Source organism: Melanotaenia boesemani, chromosome 15 (genome assembly GCF_017639745.1).
Source record: "Melanotaenia boesemani isolate fMelBoe1 chromosome 15, fMelBoe1.pri, whole genome shotgun sequence".
Taxonomy (NCBI): domain Eukaryota; kingdom Metazoa; phylum Chordata; class Actinopteri; order Atheriniformes; family Melanotaeniidae; genus Melanotaenia; species Melanotaenia boesemani.
The window spans coordinates 7,247,081-7,269,449 of record NC_055696.1 but is presented as its reverse complement, the minus strand read 5'-3'; the positions used below and the strand labels follow the sequence as shown (position 1 = coordinate 7,269,449).

At 37.5% G+C, this 22,369-nt stretch overlaps 2 protein-coding genes across 2 annotated transcripts; one reads left to right on the top strand and one right to left on the bottom strand.

Moving 5' to 3' along the window:
* Window positions 1-985: 985 nt before the first annotated feature.
* Window positions 986-21,021, bottom strand: rb1 (retinoblastoma 1). The gene is made up of 27 exons (XM_042008681.1): window positions 20,752-21,021; window positions 20,220-20,340; window positions 18,754-18,857; window positions 18,297-18,431; window positions 18,169-18,207; window positions 17,967-18,016; window positions 17,644-17,754; window positions 17,284-17,429; window positions 17,011-17,088; window positions 15,073-15,182; window positions 14,903-14,980; window positions 14,715-14,802; window positions 14,498-14,614; window positions 14,351-14,407; window positions 13,675-13,706; window positions 13,434-13,510; window positions 13,069-13,289; window positions 5,098-5,213; window positions 4,728-4,882; window positions 4,330-4,475; window positions 3,509-3,613; window positions 3,259-3,372; window positions 3,005-3,153; window positions 2,885-2,915; window positions 2,634-2,776; window positions 2,252-2,298; window positions 986-2,126 (listed from the first exon to the last, which is right to left on the bottom strand). Exons 1-27 carry the CDS (start codon window positions 20,853-20,855, stop codon window positions 2,056-2,058), a joined length of 2,745 nt encoding a protein of 914 aa, XP_041864615.1. The 5' UTR covers window positions 20,856-21,021; the 3' UTR covers window positions 986-2,055.
* Window positions 5,724-8,196, top strand: LOC121654510 (lysophosphatidic acid receptor 6-like). The gene has a single exon (XM_042008682.1). The coding sequence runs from the start codon at window positions 6,197-6,199 to the stop codon at window positions 7,241-7,243; it is 1,047 nt and encodes a 348-aa protein (XP_041864616.1). The 5' UTR covers window positions 5,724-6,196; the 3' UTR covers window positions 7,244-8,196.
* Window positions 21,022-22,369: the final 1,348 nt, after the last annotated feature.

The following is a 22,369-nucleotide window of genomic DNA, read 5'->3' as shown; positions in this document are numbered from 1 at the left end:
GTTTTATTCAAGCTCTTAGGGCTACCATGACTTGGATAACTGGGAATCTACACCAACACCCAATACAAGATGCTCCCCTCTGGTATTTTTGCACATTTTTCTCAACTTTGTTGTTGTTTTTGTGATCATTTTGGCTGTTACACTTGTGAATTTTTGCAAGAACTTTTCCTTTTATTCTAAAAAATTTTTCAAGATTTTAACCCTTCAAATGGCTGTTAAATTGCTTATTAATTGAAAAATACAAAAAACTAATTATTTTTGTATAAATAGTAGGGGGGTGGGGCATTGATGGCAATTAGTCTTAGATATGTCAAATGTAAGCAACAAAATGTATTTGACAACATTAGTATTTTGTATGTAGTTTCAGATAATGAAGATTTTGTTTGTGGTCAAAAATACCTCAATGACTTATTAAAATTACCTTTTTAAAATCATGCATTCTGTAATGTTAGCATTTCATTTAGAAGAAAATCAGTTTGACATTTTACTGTATTGAACCCTTTTCCTATTGCAGGTAGATGAAAATGAAATTATTCTATTTTACTAATTATGGAGCTGTGTCCTAAGAGTGCTAAATAATTTCTAAATTAACAGCAGAAAATATACCACCATTGCTTTTAAGGGTTCATAACTACAACTGAAATATGTAATATAAAAGGAACTTTATTACAATTATTTATAATTTACCAATTGTATATTTTTAAACTAAATTAGGAAATTAAACTATGGTAGCTTTACTTGTGTGAATGATTTTACATGTGAATCTGTGTTTTGAGGGATCTGAGAGATTTTATCTAACATTGTTAGAATAAGTAGTTAATGTTGCATAATCAAATCATGTATTTCTGATCCAGGTAGTCGTCCATGTCATGTTTTGCTTTTTAACCAAAACTGTCATTTTCTTTTGATAAACTATCTACAAAAGTGACAAAATAAAAAGGTATGTTTGTGAGAAGTCAGAAAAGACGTAGCGAGACTTCACAGGTATTTAACATTGTTGTATTTAAGAGAACAAACCAAAATGAATGCTTATCAGACAGTTAGGTGATTTATCACCCTGTAACACGATGGAAAACTCAGCAATCATTAGAAACAAAAACAAGACTGCCATAGACCAATGTACAAAACAAGTCCTATTTTCTAAAGAAATAATCTAATTTTTTTTACCAGAAACTATTTGAATAGATTAGAAACATTTATTACAAAAACTTCGGTAACTGGAATTTCTAGCAAGATTCTATAGAGGGAACTCCACGTATGAATTTCCTGTAGGTGGTGTATACTATTTTACTTCTCCCTTTCTTATTATCCGCTGCCTCCTATTAACAAAAATTACAAATGTAAAGAAAAAAAAAATCTAATGAATGTATAAAAAAAAAATAGTTCAAGCATATTAGTAGTTTTTTTTTCCATGCATGTTTTTTGACCACCCAAAACTAAAAAGAAAAGCCACTATAAAACTATAAATCTCACACCAATGAGAAATCTTACCTGTAATCAAATTTTTTGTCATTTTGGGCCAGTTATGCATGTTTTCTCATTGTTAGACATGAGGTAATTGTCCAAAGAAAATAATGTTGCTGAGAAAAATCTCACTTTAAAAGTAAAAATGCAACTTGAAAATACACTGTTGTGTCTGAGGTAGACACTTGTTCCTTTTTGAAGACAGTAGTCATGATTTACCACTTGAAGTGCTGCATCATGATCAAGACATTTGAAATGTCAAAAGTAAAACTGGCATAACTTTAGAGAATTGAAAACATGCATCAAGATGAAAACAATGATTTCTTCTAAGACCCAAAAGTTAATATCACTCTTAAAACCAAATATACTCAATCCTGACTTATCAAATTCAAATGATATTTAATAAAAATCATTTAGTAAAAACACGCAGCATGAACACAAAAGCGAGGAGAAAGTCCTTTATATTCTCACACTACTCCTCCAAGTTAAATAAAACTAATATTTACCACTAAATTTACATGAAAACTTGCGTTTCATTTTGTGCATGAACATTAGTGTTCACATTGTGATAAGCGATGGGTCCAGCAGGTTTTAGAGTATCTCCTTTTTCAGTTCAGCATCCTCCTTCATCTTCTGTTCCTGCATGCGACTCCGAGTAGAGCCTACACAAAACGAAAAATGCTTGACCATAAATCACGACCAACACAACTTCTGATAAGAATATAATAATAAGCAGAGCGGAAGAGTAAAAAAATGGAAACATGTACATGAAACAGTCCTGACTTACTCATCTCTGCAAGCTTCTGTATCAGTGTAGAATCTCCTCCAGATTTGCTGTAAATTGAAGAAAATTAATTAAGCATTAAAATAACTGTAAATCCTGTGTAATAACCTTGACCCCTGGGAAGATGTCCATTTTAAAATATTAAATCACATCTCCTAACACTGATGTTAAAAAATACATGTTATGTAAATTATTTAAAATGTCACAGGTTGAAAGAACATGTTTTTTCTCAAGTTGTAAACCAAATGAAATTGTTTTCCGCTACAAACTGCAATTCATTTTTCTTAGTTTCCAAAACCTGTAACATTTTGAGGTTGCTTTGATTTCAGTAAATAGATAAGGATGCTAGAAAGCTAGAGAAGCTGTATCACAATTTGTGACTAACCTTCCATCAGCTTCATCCTGACCGTCCACATCAAAACGTAACCTCTTTAGAGGCTTAGGAGCCGAGCCGAAATCCAGAGTCCTCTTGTGGGATCGATCGCTGCTACTGACCATCTGGTTGATCTTCTGGAAGCGATTGGAGAGCTGTAGACCAAAAAAAAAAAAAAAAAGATTGAGAGAGGAAAATGTATTTGCAACCACAGTTGTGGTGACAATTCATGACACAATATGGCAAACTGAAGAGGCACATACCCCAAATGATTCACCGATAGATACCAGCATTCTGCAAATCAAAAAAGAATCATGTGAAAAATCATATAGAATTTAAATCAATTTGAAGTCACTACAAATCTATGAACAAGCTGGCCTGACCTGGAGCGAGGGGTCATGATGCCTGGGGACATGCGTGAGCTCTTCATAGGAGAGATGTACACATTATTGCTTCCAGGCACACGCAGAGGTGAATTTGGGAACTTGTAGGGGCTGCGTGGAATTTGGGGGATTGGAGAGAGGGTTGGTGGCTAGGAAGAAAAAAAGGAGCAGCAAAATTGAGAATGAGAAAAACGGTGCAGACATTGCTGATTATGCATGTATTAAAGTACACTGCCACCCCTAACTTAACTCACCCTGGTAGACGCATACTGCAGAATGTTGGTTTTCAGCTTCTGCATGAACACTTGATTATAGAAGACAATGATGGAGTCATACTGGCCCTCTGTGATCAACACATGTTTGAAAGTCTGCAACATACAGAGTGAAAATTCAAATAGTTTGTTGTAATTCAGGAAATTATGATTCCATATAATTTTAACTTAGAATAGCAAAGGTTTGACTGAAAGGAGTCATTTTAAGGGAATTTTTAAAACTTAGCACTACCTCTTGGTTGGTATTGGGCATGTTCTTGTATGCCGAGACAATGGACTTGAAGCGCAGATCAACACTCTTCACTTTGCATATGGCATACATGGCTGACATCATTAACTGTAAGAACGGTTGGAGGCATTTGGAAGATGAAGGAAAGAAAACATGAGAATAGGAGGTAAGAGAACAACAGAGGCGCAAGAAAAAGACAACACTCACTACCAAGAACAATAACTCTAACAACAAAGATGTGATAACTTTAATAATGATCAAGTGAGGACTGATGAGAGGTAATGTTCTGCCAACAGAGGTCCAGCTATGCCTGAGCAAAAGAGGGGGTCTTACAAGAGCAACTTTGATTCATAGTATCATATGAGCCAACATCAGTTCTGTGGTTTATGACAATATTCAAATAAGAACAAACTATTTCAGAAATTCCATCAGCACCATGGCTTAAAAGTGTGTCCCAATCAAAAAGGATTTTTTTTTTATTTCCAAAAATATATTACAGAATTGGCAAAGTGTTTTCTACATAATCAATGTGCTTATAAAAGAGATAATTAACAAAGGCAAGTGACAGTAATAAAGTTTATTATTAAGTTAATGCTGTTTTTATGAAACAGCCTTGAAGGTGTCTATATCTCAGCATCAAATAAGAGTATGTGATCTCTTTGAAAACTTGAATGTTAGAACTGAAGTTAAAAATTTTCCTGTCGTTGTTATAGTTGTGGTGTGGACTATGGTTATTATTTAAAGTGTACATGACTTATAACACAACAGAAGAATAAGAACAAGTGAGGATCAGAAGAACACATAAAAGAAAATTGCTCGAGAACCTGGTCGAGGTGACGGTCTCTCATCAGCTCGTACTCATACTGCAGAGTGTGCTGGAAAAGGGTCCATATTATTGGTTCCAGCTCAGGGTGGGAGGACAACAGGTAGGAGCAGAGTGTCTTCAGCCTTGTATATGCCAAGCGGTACACTGACAGACAAAGAGAGAGAGAGAAAAAACATCACATCAGCAGCAAATTTGATTACTGATTTCCACAAAAATATAAAAGAAAAGAAAAGGTAAAAGAAACATTACTTGTTATTTTAATCTGTATACATGCTCATAATTGGAACTACTACAAAGTTGAGGTAGCATCTTCTTTCTTCACATATCAGTGATGATGATGATGCCAGTATTTGGGGGCCACACTGATAAAAATAAGTCATTTCAACAATGACTTACATTTTTTATAGAAAAGGCTTAGAGAGTTGGACTTCTGGTGTCTTGGAGCTTGGCTGGTTATCTGCGATGTGGGCTGAGAGGAAGATTGAGAAGTAGGTGCTGCCGGGGACTCAGGAGGCAAGACACGCATGCCTGGGCGCATCGGGGACAGATACCTGTACACATGACACAGTAAGTTTCCACTTTCCATTAAATAAGAATCACACGTTTAAATGTCACAATCATAGATTCAAAGCTACCTAAATGAGTCATGGAATTTAACTCTGACTCTTATATATCACAATGATTTCACAACTCTCAAAAATATGTCTCCTGGTCTTAGACAGCTTATAGTTGCTGAATACCAGTGGCTGGTTGTTGAATGACTTACAGGTCGGCAGCGGTGTGATTGTGCTGCAGCGGCTGGTTAAAACTAGCTGGAGTCTCCACCTGCTCTGCTGCTCCACAATCATGTTCATGTCTCAGAAGCTCAAACAGCGGGGAACCCTGAAAACACACAAACATCCTTATTTCCATCTAATCCTACATGTTAAGAATGATTGCATAACCAAAGGTGCTGTCAGTACATTCTTCATGTCATGCCTGGCACACCCTGCTGACGCCACCAACATCTTAGTTGCTCTAAATCCTTTCAGTGATGTATGATTACACCAGCACAGAAGTATTTTATTAGGTTTTGTCTCTTTTTCAAGAGTTCTGTGAATTACAGAGATATATGTAAGGTTTTATGGTTCTTTTTGCTTGAAAACGACAGTCCTCATAAAAATTAACAGTGTGAAGATAGATATCCAATATTTTGAGTTATTAAGCTAAAATCCAAATCTAAAAAATCATTTAAAAACATGCTTTGATGTTTTGGTATGCCAACCTGAAGACACACCACACAGATACTCCTAATTCTTCCCAATTCAAATTTTGTGTAATTATAAAACTAAGCAGCAGTGGAAGGACTTTGCTCGGGTTCAGGCTCCTCCCATTGTTTAAACAGCCCAGTCAGTTTGCATCTGTGCCTTTCACTTGCAAGCAGTTGTGGGTTTCTGATTTACAGTCAAACAGAAGCAGAGTAATAACCGCCATGTGCACACAGGGCAGCTGCAGGAACACGAAGAAGAACAGGAGAGGGGAAGAACCACTCATCTGTACACAGATTTGAGGGGAAACGGATGACTGCTCTGAGGAGACTAACATTTCTACTGTAGAAGAGACCTGAAAAGACTGAAAGCATCACTTAAATGAGGATAACAGGACGGCTGGACAACTTTCAAAGAAGGACATTGCGCGTAAAGGACTTTTGAAGCCAATAAAAAAGGTATTTTGTGACGATCCTGCAAACTCAAGATTTTATGACAAGACGAACATACTGAGAATTCTTTAAGATTTTCTTGTCTGTTGGACAAGACTGGAGTAACAAGTTGAGAAGAGGATTTACCTGCTTTATTGTAAATGTTCCAAACTACCAGCCTCTAAAGATGAATAACAGCATGTGCGACAAAAGTGATGACTTCAAGTACCCTCTCTATAGTTGGGTTTTTAGTCTTGTGTTTGTGGTCGGACTTCTCTTCAACACGGCGGCTGCGTATATTTTTGGTTGTACAGTGAAGCTGCGGAACGAGACCACAACGTACATGATAAATCTCATTGTCTCAGACTTGCTCTTTGTCTTCAGCCTGCCTTTTCGGATAGTGTACTTTGTTAAACGTGACTGGATATTTACAAGTGTGCTCTGCAAGATTTCTGTGGCCTTGTTCTACACCAACATGTATGGCAGCATTCTGTTCCTCACCTGCATCAGTGTTGACCGTTTTCTGGCCATCGTGTACCCTTTCCGGTCTCAGACAATTCGTACTAGAAGAAATGCCAAACTGGCCTGCCTCACAGTGTGGGTGATGGTTCTCTCTGGAAGTATACCAACAGGATTCCTTCTGGACACCACTTCACCCAACAATACAAACTCCTCACAAAATTTCTGCTTTGAGAACTATTCAAAAAAACAGTGGAAGTCTGAGCTGTTCAACGTGGTGGTGTTCATCGAGACTGTGGGCTTCATCCTCCCATTGATGATCAATGTTTTCTGCTCAGTCATGGTGTTACGGACCCTGAGGAGACCCCAAACCCTCAGTCGTGGAGGGAACCACAACAAGACTAAAGTCTTAAGGATGATCATTGTGCATCTGCTCATCTTTTGCTTTTGTTTCATTCCCTACAACGTCAATCTCATTTTCTATGCCCTAGTCCGCTCCAATATCTTAACGGGATGCTATGCAGAACTTGTGGTCAGAACCATCTACCCCATTGCTCTCTGCATAGCAACGAGCAATTGCTGCTTTGATCCAGTCGTTTACTACTTTACTTCAGAGACTATTCAAACTTCCATCAAAAGAAAAACAACAGCATGGCAAAATGGAATGAAAATATTTGACAGATTACAAATGGACAGCACACAAAGCAGCTCAAATACAATTCCTAAGAACCTCACACTGAGAACCAACACATTTGCAAATGAGTCCACAGTCTGATGAAAGTTCTAATGTGTGGCATGATTAATAATTCAGTATGCATGAGAGGATAACCAGTGACTTTGAAACAAACAATGTGGTTACTAAGTAGTCACGCCCATCCGGAAGCCACAGAGACCTTTGACTGGGGCTAAAGACACTGATCCCAATTCAGCCGATAAAAGAGTTGGAAAATAACTGCGTTGCAACATAAAAACCTTTATCAGGGCAACAGTTCAAAACTCAAGTTATAAAACCATTCATTTAATAAAGGTGTGTTTCTGTAAAGTAGCAATGAAATGACAAGTGGTGCCATAAGTGTTTTGACACAAACAGTATTTGTGGTCTTAATCCTCAAAGCTGCCACTCCTTTAGCAACTGTGAACCAGTGTTATAGCTCTATTAATGTGCATTTTATAAATATTTATGTAACATGTGAACCCTTTAAGAGTTTAATGCACTTTATAGAGTGATTTGCTCTATACATTCTTTTTTTCCTGAATGCTGACAGTGAATTAAAAAGTTACAAGCTTTTTTTTTAAAGGTTTGTGTATTTAATTTGATTGTTAACTTTGATTGTTTGAGAGATTGCTATGAAATGTTTGGCAAAAAAAAAAAACAAACAACCTGTATCAGTTGTTCCTCTGACATTGGGTGCAACCAAGTCATTTATCTAGACAATCAGTCATACACCTACTAACAACACAGATAAACGTGCTATGGCTGGGCTGTAAAAAAACCCCACAACTTAGTCAGTTCTGAAGTGTACATTTAGGTGTGGTCAACACTGCACCAGCACACTGCTAAAAACCTCTGCATTGTTTATTTCTGTGGAGGATGTATCTAAATGCCTTTCAACATGTGTAAAAAAAACAGCCGACAGTTCACATGTAATACAGTGGAACCTGTATGCATGTATTTGTTTCTTCACATAAAAGCTGTGTGCTGCAAGACATAACATTACTGCATTCCTTTGCGAGGGCTTGTGCCGATTAGTGTAGACTCATCACAAGAGAGGACTGAGAAACTAAAGCATTCAAGCAGGAGCATGCCTCTTGAGCAAGGAAAACTTTCACAGAAATGGATAAAAGTGGTTGCTGCAGACACTGCAGACACAGGAAAGGCCTGTAAACATAGCTTACTCATCTATTTTAAAGGAAAAAGAAAATAAATCAGAGCAAGATTATAGAAATAGCAAAGAAAGTTATGCAGATTGGCATTATTATACTAATCCTATAAAAAAAACTGTTAGATAAAAAATGTTTATCCATAGAAGGGTTTATGAAATTAGGATACCATTAAAACATTGCCTGTAGTGCGCATAAAAATCTTAAATAAACTAATGTTTGATTAGCCACAGAAAATATGTTGTGGAAGGAGTATTTTTGCCTTTGTGGCAGACTGAGTTTGGATCAGTTTTGTATCAAAATTTAATCTTTTTTAGGTTCTTAAGGGCTGAATTCTCCACACAGTACCTCACACAGTGCTGAGATTCAAAGTAGACTGTTAAATGATTACAGCACCTTATGTCACTGAAGAGAAACAGCTGTTCCTGTATGAGCTGGATGGAGACATGGTTAATGATCAACTACTACCGCATCGTTTTTAAAAAGTAGCATCTGTGTGTGTTTGGTGTATGGGGGTCCTTTTATCAGTAGAGCTTCTGCTCCAATCAGCAGAACGTGCACTGCTACAGCAGGATGCTGAACAGCAACTAACTGGAAAAATGAGCATTATCACTGGTCACTGTCTGGTTCCTGCTACTGGTGAGTGATTAAATGTTACCTCTTTCAATGTAAACCTCAGTTCTACAAATTTTGCTTACAGCAGAGTTGCATAGAAATTGTTATGGATAAAGAAAAGTCTATTTTTAAACTGAAAGCAGAAGTTAATAAGACTTTAATAGAAACACTAAATTAATAGGTTTTTACAACTAAAGAACTAAATAACACTATACATATATATAAATATATATATATATATATACATATATATAAATATATATATATATATATACATATATATAAATATATATATATATATATATATATATATATATATATATATATATTAAAGCTGTGAAGTGATTACAATTTTTAATCAGGTTAATTACAGCTTAGAAATTAATCATGATTAATCACCATTATGCCTGAAGCATGCCAGTTTTACTGTACTGTATCAATAGTAAGAGCAAGATAATGCTCACTTGGGGTTTTCTTCGCTTTTTAAATTAGATGTAATAATCAGTTCACTAAAATAAAATCAAAGACCTTAAAAAATATATATAATTCGTATACCCTTTTTCCTGGTCAGTCAAACTTTTCTAGCCTGCATATTTGTGACATAAATTCTTTGTACCACTGGTTAAATTCCTTGTTAAAGAGGAAAGCTCCCCTGATTTATATCAGAGCCTGTTCATACTTTCTCTCACAACATGATCAGACCTGCGTTTCCAACATTTGCTCAGCACCAGTGGTTTAGAGAAAACATCCCTTTGCTTCCTTTTGCTGTTTTACTCACTAGATATCTAAACCTGATTTGTATACAAAGATGTGCTCATGACTGATGACTAGTAGATTTTACAGCTGTGTCACTACCAAACCTCATTAATACTGAAAAGTTACATGAAGTAAAGGCAAACAATATCTAACTGAAACAGGCTGTTATCAACATTTTTCATTCTTCAGTTTCACGTGACGGTGACATGGATCTGATTGATGAGACTGATAAATTTAGCTTGCTATTGATAACACGTCCAAAACAAATGGGTAAATATGTATCGTGTGAACCACAAACCGCTTGTTTCCTCCTTCTCAGCTGAACAACATACAAATGCAACAAGAGACACAGTACTAACAGAAAAGACGATCAGCTGATCACAGACAGCCGTTATGATAAACAACAGGAGAGGGAGGGGGAGAGGAGGCAGCTGTGCTGGGCAGAGCAGTGACGTTTGTTCAAAACTACGTGAAAATTTTACTGACTCTGGGAAAAGTACAGGTGATTAATGTTCTCACCAGGAACAGTGAGGGTGGTAAAGCATTTTCATCCCCCATGGGTGTGACGCTCTCAAATCAGTTAATAGAGCCATCTAGTCTGTTCCTTATTGCCTCTAGATAGAAACCTTCATGTCTCGCCGTCATGATGATGCACATACATTTAAACGCAATTAATTACATAAATTATTACCGCCGTTAATATTATAGTTTTGACAGCCTTAATACACACACACTTCTCTCTCTCTCTTTCTCTCTCTCTCTCTCTCTCTCTATATATATATATATATATATATGTATAATAAAATAAAATAAGTTATATTAAAATACATTTGCCTGAAATGAGCATAATACAGCCACTTTGAGGCTATAATCTATTCTATTGGTAATTTGGGAAAAATGCTTACAAAACAATGTTACAGAAAAAAAAATAACTGTAACCTGAGCTGCACCTGAGAAACTGATACTTGCACAGTACATGTCCCCCCCAACCTAAAAATAAATAAATAAAAATAGGTCACCAAGAGTCAACTAGATTTTTTTCATGATTGCGCAGTCCAAGATGAAAATTCATTGAGCTAAAATTGTAAAAATTAGTTCTCAGAATATGACACATTATTTTCATACATGGAGTCCAAACCTGAGTCTCACTGAGAATCTTTGGGATGTAAAGACTTTTTGTAGTGGTCTATCCATCAGCCATACAACATATTGAACATATTTTTTATGTCCTAATGCAATTCTGAACAGAGATCTTTTGACACTACTTCAGCTTTGCAAAACTATGGAAGTGAAGAGCTGCTACCTTAGGACCTTATCAAATTATAACATGTTTTACATTTTTATAATAAATTTTTAAGTTATAAAGTGATATGGTAAATAAAATCCTTTAGTGGAAGCTCTATTCTGGCATAAGAAAACAATGCCTGGCAAATGCAACCCATAATTTACACCATAGATAGTCTAACAATAAAATTGTATTACTTTAAGAGTAATTAAACTTTCGTCATTTTCAGTCAGTGGTACTGATTTATGGGAATTGTAATTTTCCTACTGGACTAAGAGTCTTTTATCAAAGGCCTAAACTGCTGCTGTTGGATATTTGCTGACACTCCACAAACTTCAATTAAAGCTTCTGTAAATCTCTGCCAGAAGTTAACTTTATGAGCTTTACTAAAAGTATATTTAATAAGTAAATAGTATGACAGTGATATGTCGCTTTCATTTACATTGTGAATATAATGAAGCCAAATGTTTGCTTGTTTTATGAGCAGAAAGCTGCACTTAAAACTTTATTGGCAGAATTCATAGGACCATGTCAGTTAATGTAGTTTATTCTAGTCCCCTTAGCAAATTTACTTTTCATTAAGCATGACACATTTTGAGTTGATTAAGTCTTGCTTCAAGGTTAATAGCTTTAGTAGAGGTTACTGAACATGTTTTTCTGTCTTGTATCATATACTCACTCCAGCTGATCTAATCTCTTGCAGACATGAGAGCAACGCAGACATTTCAGGTACTGGAGTTAGAATCGTTTTGCGATATGGAGATGTGGAATATGACAGATCTGACAGCTGAGCGGGCCTCAATTTCATCTAACTGTACAGTGGATACAAGCTATCGCTTCACCTTCTACCAAGTGTCCTACAGTATCATCTTCCTGCTGGGGCTGGTCACCAACAGCCTGGCTCTGCGGAGACTGTGTTCGTCGCCTTGTGCCAAGAACTCCACAGCCCTTTACATGGCCAGTCTGTCAATAGCTGATTTCTTCTTTGTGATCTCTCTACCTATGAGAATCTATTTCTACTACCAAAAGGCTGAAGCTCTGTCCTCAACGAGAGGAAACCTTTCCAGTTGGATTCCTGGAGCAGCTTACTGCCAGATTACTTTTATCCTTAAATACATTAGTTTGTATGGGGGTATCTTCTTCCTGGTGTGCATTGCTGTGGACCGATACCTGGCTGTGGTGCACCCTTTGGCATCTACACTCCGCAGGCTGCGCATTGCACAGGTGGTTAGTGGGGGGATCTGGTGCCTGGTACTGGGACTCAGTGTGAGTTTGCCTTTGCTGCGCTCAGCAGCATCTCATCAAAACAAGCCCTGTCTGCTGGATCCATCCTCACAGCACCACAAAACCATCATCCTGGTAGCCCTGGGTCTAGTGCTGGGGTCATTTCTGCTGCCCACTCTAATACTCCTCTACAGCTACTGCAGGGTGTTGAGTGTGCTTCGCCACTCAAGACACCGCTACCGCAACCACCGTCGCACCCGTCAGCACACCCTCACAGTTATTTACTGGGTGTTGGGTGTCTACCTGCTGTGCTTCCTCCCCTATCACATCAACCTGCTGGGATATACCCTCACACACATGAAGCTGTTGCCCCACTGTGGTCTGGCTAAGGTGACCAAGGCAGTGCATCCTGTAGTCCTTTGCCTAGCCAGCGCTAACTGCTGCCTGAATCCACTCATCTATTATTTCTCCAGCAGTCTGGTGCACAGGGAGGTACCCGGTGGAGGCAGTGGCAGCCACAAATAATTTCGCACCAGTACTTAAAAAAAATGTCTTTTGATTTATAAAAAAAAATAATTTTATGCTAAGAAACATGGCAGCTTTAACAGTCAATGCAACTAGCCAATTTTTTTCCAGATAATGCAAAGTACTCTTTTACCAGTGCTGTGTGATTCATGACGAAGATGGAAAACTTTGCATGTATTAAATAGATGATCTGTATTTTAGCAAACAGCTTGTATGTATTCTCACATTAAAGTTATGAAGTTGTGATGAGTCTTAATTAAAATAGTGTTACAGTATTACAAGCCGCTCTATTAACAATGTGAACTAATACTAACCGTTTTCCATGCAATCCTCTCCATGATGAGGTTCTCACAGGTCTCCAGATGTTTGATGATATCTTTGCTCAGAGTAGGCTCAGCTTTGATGAAGCTCTCAATTACTTTGTAGAAGTCAAAGGCTGTGAGGTTGAACACATTCAATATCCAGGGGAAACATACATCTGTTTCAGCTTGGTCCCCACCTCCATGGTTGTATCCTCCATTTTTGAAGTTGCTCTCTAATTAAACAGCACAAACAACATCATTACAATTTGTCACACACGCAAAACGTTGCATACATTTAACTGTATCATCAATACATTTCAAGAACAACAAAGCTCTTTACGAAATTAGAATGCTTAATAAAAATGACAGGATGGTACCTTCATATGTTGCCATGACCACTTCCAAAGCACAGGCCAAAAGTGATGTGTGGAATGTGGAGTCGTTGAGCAGTTTACTGGAAAACAGATGATATAACTTGGCTTATTGAAAGTACAGTTTCTGTGCACATCAAACACATAAATGACATGTTTCTAATCTTCAGAAGAAGTTTTAAGTGAATACACAGCTAAAGCAACTGGATTCACAATCTGCTTCAGAGGAAAAAATAAACACACACACCTGAAATTTTGCACAGACAGCCGCTTCTCTTCCTATAAAATAAAATTAGAAAAAAAAATATGTGTCAGACATTTATAAGTACGGCAAAGTATTAGGGCCACATTAAGAAAAATATTTTTTTCACAGGCTTCGAGAATAAAGTTGTAATTTTATAAGAAAAAAGTTGTAATTTTATGAGAAAAACGTTGTACGTTTACCAGAATAGAGTATTATTTTCACCAGTTCAGAGGAATGTTGTTAAAATGAGGGCGGCAGGGCAATGTGTGACGTTGTATTTCAGCACAGGTTTCACAAACCAGGAGATACTTAGTCTTTTGGCACATCAGCACCACATTATCATTAGTATCAGGACTTAAAAAAGAATCTGCAAGAAAATGATCTGTTCTGCAAAATAAGCAGGCGGATTTGAAAGAAATCGTTGCTTTTGTGGAAGGGGAAATGGCTGGAACTGGTACAATTATGACTTTATTCTAGTAAAATTACGACTTTATTCTCGTAGTATTACAACTTTATTCTCATAATATCATGACTTCATTCTCAAAGCATGTAAAAAAAAAATACTCGTCTTAATGTGGCCATAATACTCCATCGTATATAACATGTCTATCATCCAGTAAGATCATTTTTTTCAACATTAAACGCTTCCAAATGAATAAGAACAAACAAGATTCTGTACCGATTTCAGCATTGCCTCCATTACTTTGTAATACAATCTGACACCAAGGGCAAATCTCTGGAAAACAGAAGAAATTTCACACAAATTTTATGAGGACATGATGCATTGTTAGCGTTCCTGTTTGTCTTCCGGAAGGGTCGTTCATACCTGCCTGCCATACGCAACGCAGTGTGGCCCAACAGCCTCACCAAATTTCTGGCTGAACACCTGGCCAAGCGTCTCCAAACGCTTCTGAACATCCTGAGTGGGGTCCACAGTGCAATTCTGTTCACAACAAACCGAGAAAGAGAAACCAAAGTGGTAAATTAATAAGACTGGAGGTCACTTGACTTTGTATTAAGAGTAAATGCTTGTAGAGACCCACTTTGAAATACGTGGCCAGGTTAGTTGATGGTTGGTCCCCACTGGATGGGAGATCACCCCTCAGCAGCCGAATGGACGTCATGGCAGCCCTGAAAAGAAAATAAAAAAAGAATCATACAGCGGTGACGGTTAAATGGTTGAGGTTCTCCATCCCAACACAAAACAAGTAAATGTCAGCAAACTGCTCACCTGATTGGTGTCTGTGGAGGGATGAGTACCCCATCTTCATCTGGTTGACTCTTCTTCGGTGTCATTTCTACCTGTGATCTGAATGCAGAATAAGATTTTCAAACATTTTTTCCTTAATTTCTTTCTGAAAATCAATGTCAAACAATGAGGGGTAAATAAAAAGACATTACGTCTCAACTTTAGGTGCAAGAACAGTCTCGTCTCCATCAAAAAACAGCCGTCCATCAATGTCCATGCTCTTAAGGTAGTGCTCTTCATACTGCTGGTTGACATGACTCACCTAGGTTGAAAATTACAATGCAAAACATCTGAAGTAAGAAGCCACCCTCATACAAAATTTAACAGGATTGCTTATGTAATTTAACCATTACAGAATGAATGTCATCAGTCAAACCCTAAATCCAAAGCCAGAAGCCTCCTCTGGCTCTGTTCACACTAAAAATGAGCTGTACAGCGTCAACTGTATATTTGAGGTCATTAAATGATAAGAGAATCATAAATTCATCAATCTCAACAACTGCAGTGTTATAAGACAGAAAAAGAGTTATACTTGACTAGAGTTGTCAACACAGCCAACGTGACACCTCATGGACATGAAGTTGTTGCAGCATTAAGTTAGTAGTCCCATGAAAAGACCAAACATTTGCAGAAGACGTCACAAAAAAAAAAAAGTGCATGCACGTTATAAATTATGCACACATTTGACAAAAGCATTAAATATTTTTCTATTTAAAATATGTAAACTGCACAGCAGCCAGCTCATATAACAAAACAAAGGTAGTATCGTAACAGCTAAAGTTTGGATTTGATCAAATCTCAGTCTTAAAATAAACATTTTGAAATAAGCTATTGAGTTTATCGAGCTCCAACTGATAAAACAACATCTTTTAATTTTAGCTATAAAATATCTTTAAAACCTCTTTGTGGAAGGCAGGATTACCAAGTTGAGACTCAGGCATTATAAGACAGTAAAGGAAAAAAAATGGACACCATCTGTCCATTACCGGGGTGATGCAACAGTAAAATAAATATGTCTACTATCCTACTTCAGATGAGCATGTCTGTATCAGCAAACAGTAGTATCCTGTCTCCACCGTTTTTATACACAACACTGCAATATACTGCCCTGATGTACTACCAAGAATCCCCTGCTTGAGTAAACATTTTTGTGACACTGTGTGAGTATGAACAAACATGTCTGAGCAGCAAAATGAAAAGCCAACATCTGTCATACATTAAAACATTCAACAAAGGAAAGAGGAAGCATGGAGAGATGACTAAAGCCTGGTACACACATATGATTTTTTTTATCTTAGGAGATTTTTTATCTGGTCGAGACCTCACACGTGAAGATAAAAAAATCAGGCATTTAACAGTTTTAATCGTACTGTGTGGTGTGCTTAAATAATCTAATCACAGAACATCACACACAACGATGCTGTGCCGCAAGTGATCTACAATCTAGTCCTCCGAGCCAACATCTCACGTGACCAAACGTGATCTAACAAAAACGTAGAAGAAGAACCATAGCAACAACCGGCAAAAAAACAAAGAAGAAAAAACATGGTAACAATCGGAAAACACAACACACAGCATGGAAGGGGATACATAGGACGAGGGAATGATGGAGGTCTTGGGACTATAGTTAACAAAAAAAAAAGCCAGAACTGAAAAAAATAACAGACTGGAGACGGCGTGAAACCAGACTTTATTTTCTTCCCTGTTCCCCAGCCAGCTCGCTCTCTGGCTACATTCTGTGCCACGTCACCATCCACGCAGTCAGAATGCACGAGTCATCGCTGTTCCTCAGAAATCGGCTCTGAAATACTGAAAATGTTCAATGTTTCCAATTGTTGGCGACGGCCCGTTTCGGAGAGGATTATCGGGACAAATCTGCTCGTAACACACCACAGAACAAATGATAATTGGACAGAAAAATCTTATAAGAGTCGGGATAATGGGGTGTTTGCCGTCCGTGGTCGGGAAGAGGCAAAATCAGGACAAAAACAGCCCAAAAATCTTTATGTGTGTACCAGGCTTAAAGGAAGGAGAGACTGTGGAGGAGAAAAAGTAAAACCAAACAATGAAGCAGACTTTTTGAGAACTACCTGAGGAAAATCTGTTGATCTTGAAAGATCCAAGGAGTCCAGAAAAGTTGAGAAACTAGTCTGGTATACGTTCTTCACCTGTAAATGGCATAAGAAACAGGTGAGACCACATAAGGCAAGGCAAGGCAAGGCAAGGCAAGGCAAGGCAAGGCAAGGCAAGGCAAGGCAAGGCAAGGCAAATTAATAATACATAAAGGAAATTTAATTCTATTCATAGGATGGCTTTAAGAATCTACAAAAAAGAAAAGAAAAAAACCAAAGGAGTGCTCAGACCTCTTCTAGGTTACATTCATTCTCTTTGCACAAGGTTTCTAGAAGCTGCACATCAACCTCTGGTTCTGGAGGTCGGGATTTAGCTTTGCTCTGGTTGCGACGAGATGTTCGTGTTGGAGGGCTCTGAACCTTACTGATGGCTGATCCTAAGAAGAAAACACAAACCAAAGGGATTACAAAAAATATGAATGATCCATATTAACATAAATCAGTTTACATGTGAAATTTAAGCTTCAATAGCTGAGCAACAAGAGAAGGGTATAAAAATCCTTTGACTTTACATTTTATCGGTTTCTTTCTGAGAAATCATGGAAATTTCAAGCAAAGACAGAGATTGAAGTAACTGATGCTGAAACTGACTGTAAAGAGGCTGCAGAAGGTCTGGAGAGCAGCGCTTGATGAATAACTCCAACGTACAAAGCAGCAGCTGGAAGGATATGACCAGGTCATCCTCCATCTGCAAAGCCCTTCCTGCAGACAGCAGACACAGCACAAGCGTCATCACAGTAATACTGGTGCTAACAGAACTGTAACCACGAGAAAAAAACATTTTCCAATTAGTATGAAATCCATAACTGAGCATGGAAGAGGAAAGAAGGATTAAAAGAAGGAGCAGGCTGAACACAGCTCCACCAAGTGTGAGAATAACTTGATCCCACTGTGCTCCAGAAAGCTCAGTTTACCTTTTGCCAACAGAAACATTGTCCAGCAGGTCCGAATTATCTCCCTCTCCCTTGAAAACAAGACAATGAACCATTAACCATGTATGAGCAGCACATCTTATTTCAACAAGAATGAAAAATCAAAAAGAGACGACACAATGCTAAAGAAAGTGTGACAAAAGAACAAAAAAAAGAGGTAGAAAACCCTCTAAACTCAACTTACTTGCCATCAGGAGTCAAAGCAAAGACGTTTTTGCATGTTCTGAAACATAACAAATTTTATGGATTTACAATTATGATAAATAGCTCTCGATTTTTATCTCTCTGTACTCCACTGAGACGCTCACTCACTTTTCAAACCTCTGGTAGAGAGCCAGCATCACATTGTACTTCTTCTCCAATCGTGTCAATGCTGAATTCACTTTAGTGCTTATCGTATCCAAGTTCACATCCAACTTTCTCACCAATTCCATAAACTGTTTTATGCTACAGAACAAAAAAAAAAGAGAAATGGAAGTGGCACAATTTCTTATTAAAATCAGACAAAATAAAAATGGAATGGTAACTTTTCAAGTCTCTTATATAGTACAAATTATGTTTGTCAAATCATTTGTTAAAGCATTAAATATATTTACTGTATAATACACAAAGCTGTTCAAGGTGTTCTAGTATACTCATGGCTACAATTACCAAACTGGAAATCTAAATCCAAAAGAATGAGTAACAAAAGCTTCAAAAATGCTGTTTAGTGCTGAAATAAGTCGTGTTATGAGTATTTTTTTCACCAACATGACTACTGAGCACTTACTTCAGACTGACTTCTTTCAGAACCTGAGTCACAGTGAAATGGGAAACATCCATGTCGGTTACAATCACAAACAGACAAGCACCCCACAGCCTTTTCTGAGTGTCCTGAAAAATGTAAAAACAAACAATCAAAAAAAGAAATAATATGAGAAAAATACTGCCATCATATCTTCTGTCCTTAAAAATGCTGTATGTGTGTACCCTTGAAGCACACACTGCATTAGAAACCGCTGAGTCACCATAGTCAATACAGATACATGAGCGCAGGAGTGCTTCTTCGTAGCATTTTCATATAACTCTGTCCACTAGCTGGAAACATATCCTGAAACTATGCCATGTAAGGAGGACGATTTACAACAACTCTGAGCAGAAGTGGCATCAGGTTTTCTTGGAGAGAGCTGATCTCAGATTAACAGAAATACACTAAAAGCATGTTCTGTGGTCAGATGAGTTCAAGTTTCAGCTGATTTTTAGAAGGAAAAAAAAAAGTTTAGGTTATACATGTCAAAGATATAAAAGACAGTTCAGGCTATATGAGTTTAAGATGCAAAAATCAGCCTCTGTGATAGCATGGATGAATTACATATGTGTCAAGGTTCCATTAATGTGTGCTGTATTTTGGTAAGGCAAGGAGACGTATGACACCATCAAGGCAAAATGCATTCTCAGGAGATAAATCATTGCAGCAGAACAATGTCAGACCTCATACTGCATGACTTACAACAGCGTGGCTTAACAAAAGCATTACTGTGTGTGTGTGCCTGACCTGATGTGATGCATCATGAAGAGGCGACTCAGACAACAATCAAAACTGCTGAGCACCTCAAATCTTGTATTAGATGAGTGACGTCAAAATTCCTTTTGCACAACTACAATATTTAGTGTTTATAGTTATCTAATCATGAAGAGGTGTAATTAAGTGGAGGGGCAATGTGTAATTTTATACATTGAAATTTGTAAATGCGACTTTATCCACAGATTTTATCATAAAATTATATGCACTGCCTCTAGCACTACGTGACAGCACCTGGGTCCAACTGGACTCACAGCAGTCCGACTACCACTTAATTATGACGTCCCATCTTGTTTGAATTCTTGCTTGTGTTGTTCTTACTCTCAAATGTAAGTCGCTTTGGATAAAAGAGTCCGCTAAATGACTGTAGAATAGAATAGTAGAATAGAATAGAGTTGTATAGTTGAATAGTGGTATCAAATTCTACATTTGCTAATATACACTTTTAAATTAACCTGGTCAGTGCACAAACAAACTTTCTTTTCTTTAATGTCTATTAAATGAAGGTTCACACAAATTAACTCATGATTACAGACTGGATGCCCAAGTTATCATTTATTCTGACAAACAGTATATAATGTTGCTTTTCTTATTAAACATGTCCCCTGTGTGTTTTCATTTGCTTTAGAACAGGATCACGTTAAATGTGTAGTCACATAATTATAAATACATACAACAACTTCATCCATGGATTCCTGAACAGTTTTCCACAGCGTCCAGGCGCGGTCACAGACCAGGTCTGTAACATGAAGGCTCTTACACAGTGTCACAAACTCTGCGTCCTTATCTTTGTGCCTAAACGATGGGAAACAAAAACATCAACACAAACAACACACATGACATCAGCCTGCCAGTGCAGGACTCCTAAATGCTAGCCACACTAAGCCAAATGTCGTTTGTTCACACGTTATAACAGCGTCACAACTCGTTTTACATCGTGCTAATCCAAGTACTTAATGGTTAGATTCAACGGGCATTTGCCTGGTGTTGAGAATCTTTCAACTTAATAGCATTTGCTCTAAATTCAGGCCCAACTTCGTTCGTTGCTAACTAGTCGGCCTAACGGTTAGTCACACAAGCTAGCATGTAGTGGTTAAATACTTTGACAAACTGCTTAAATATAAAGCCAAATAGTGTAATTTTACAGAATAAATAAAACATATGCTGGCTGATGCGTCCCAAATCAAGTATCTTAACTTCTCTTACTTCTTCACAGATAACTCTGGATTCTTTTCTGGAGATGAACTGTCAGCACTGGGCTTCAGTTCTTTGCTTTGTGTCGTCCCGGAGTTGCGTTTTTTAGGTGGCATATTGGTATCTGGTTACCTGACAGGCAACTATAATAAGAGGGAAAAGAGTTGTGTTTTCTGAAGACTACAGCTACGTTAACCGAGTTTAAAAACCATTGAAGTTCCGTGCCAACAATCCAACAAAATCCGACCTACTTCCCAAAACCGTAATACACGGGATGCTCGTTTTGTACAACGGAAGGACGCGACGGTGAGCCAGATACCGTCAGTGGGGGGAAATTCGCACGTCCTTTCCAATATGTGTTTTGCCCTCTTCAATATATAGTTTGTCACACTTTTTTTACGTTGACTTTCTCCGTTTACATTCTATTATGTTGAAAGCAACGTTACATATCTGAGTTATAGCGACAGTTATCCCGAGCTCACTGCAATGACAAACAATCCACAATCTACGTTCACAAAGATCACACAAACGAACGAACCTAAATCCACGAGCTGAAAACGCGGGAAAAGGTTGACGCCACATCCGCTTATTTGCATTTAACCCGCCATAGAGGGAAGTCGCGGCACAGGCAGTCTATAGTCTCCGTGTTGTTAATATCCAAATCTACTGTAAAATTATAGCAATGCACATTGCACGTGTGTTTGTTCTGCTATTTTAATTATAGTGTGAGCGTATGTTTTCACTTTTATGTTATACACTTTTTAACCTAAATCTCCATCATACCCTTGGAAACATATTTTCATGCTAACACAGGTAACACTGAATGATCATACTTCCTTTTTACATGTTTTTTACTGATATATTTTCAGAGTAAGGCAAGTTTATTTGTATGGCACATTTCATTTACAAGACAATTCAAAGTGCTTTACACAAAACATTAAAAGCACTACAGCGACGTGCAGGAAGCTATAACAAGTGCATTAAAAAGAGCCTTAAAAAAATAAAAATAAATAAATAAACAAAATAAACAAAAGGCTAAAATAAAATAGATCAAATGCAAGAAATAAAATTCCAGTGTGAGGAATTAACAGTTGTTTTGATAAACAGCAGCAAATAGAAAAGTTTTTTTTTACACTGATTTAAAACTGCTGAGAGTTTCAGCAGACCTGTAGTTTTCTGGGCGTTTGTTCCACATGTGAGGAGCATGAAAGCTGAATAGTGCCTCTCCATGTGTAGTTCTGAGTCTGAAAAAAGAAAGAAGATTTGACCCTGATCACCTGAGGGATCTGGTTGAAAATCCTGAATGTATTTTGGTCCTGAGCGATAATAGGCTCACTTCACAACTGTCTTAATATAACTTCTATAATTCAGGTCTGAGTCCATTACAACTCCCAGATTTCTGGCTTGGTTGTTCAAAAGATGTGACATTTTCAGAAAATCTGTAAATATCAATGGGCCAAGCCTGCACATTATTTGTAACCACCACTGCCCTCTTGTGGCAATAATCTCATGCAACCAAAAGCCCCACAACTGATTCTTCTTATTAAGTTGATTTACATTTATATACTGTACATATACATATACCTCCACATCACTGGCAATTATGATTGCCTGAAAAAAACCTTTTAAA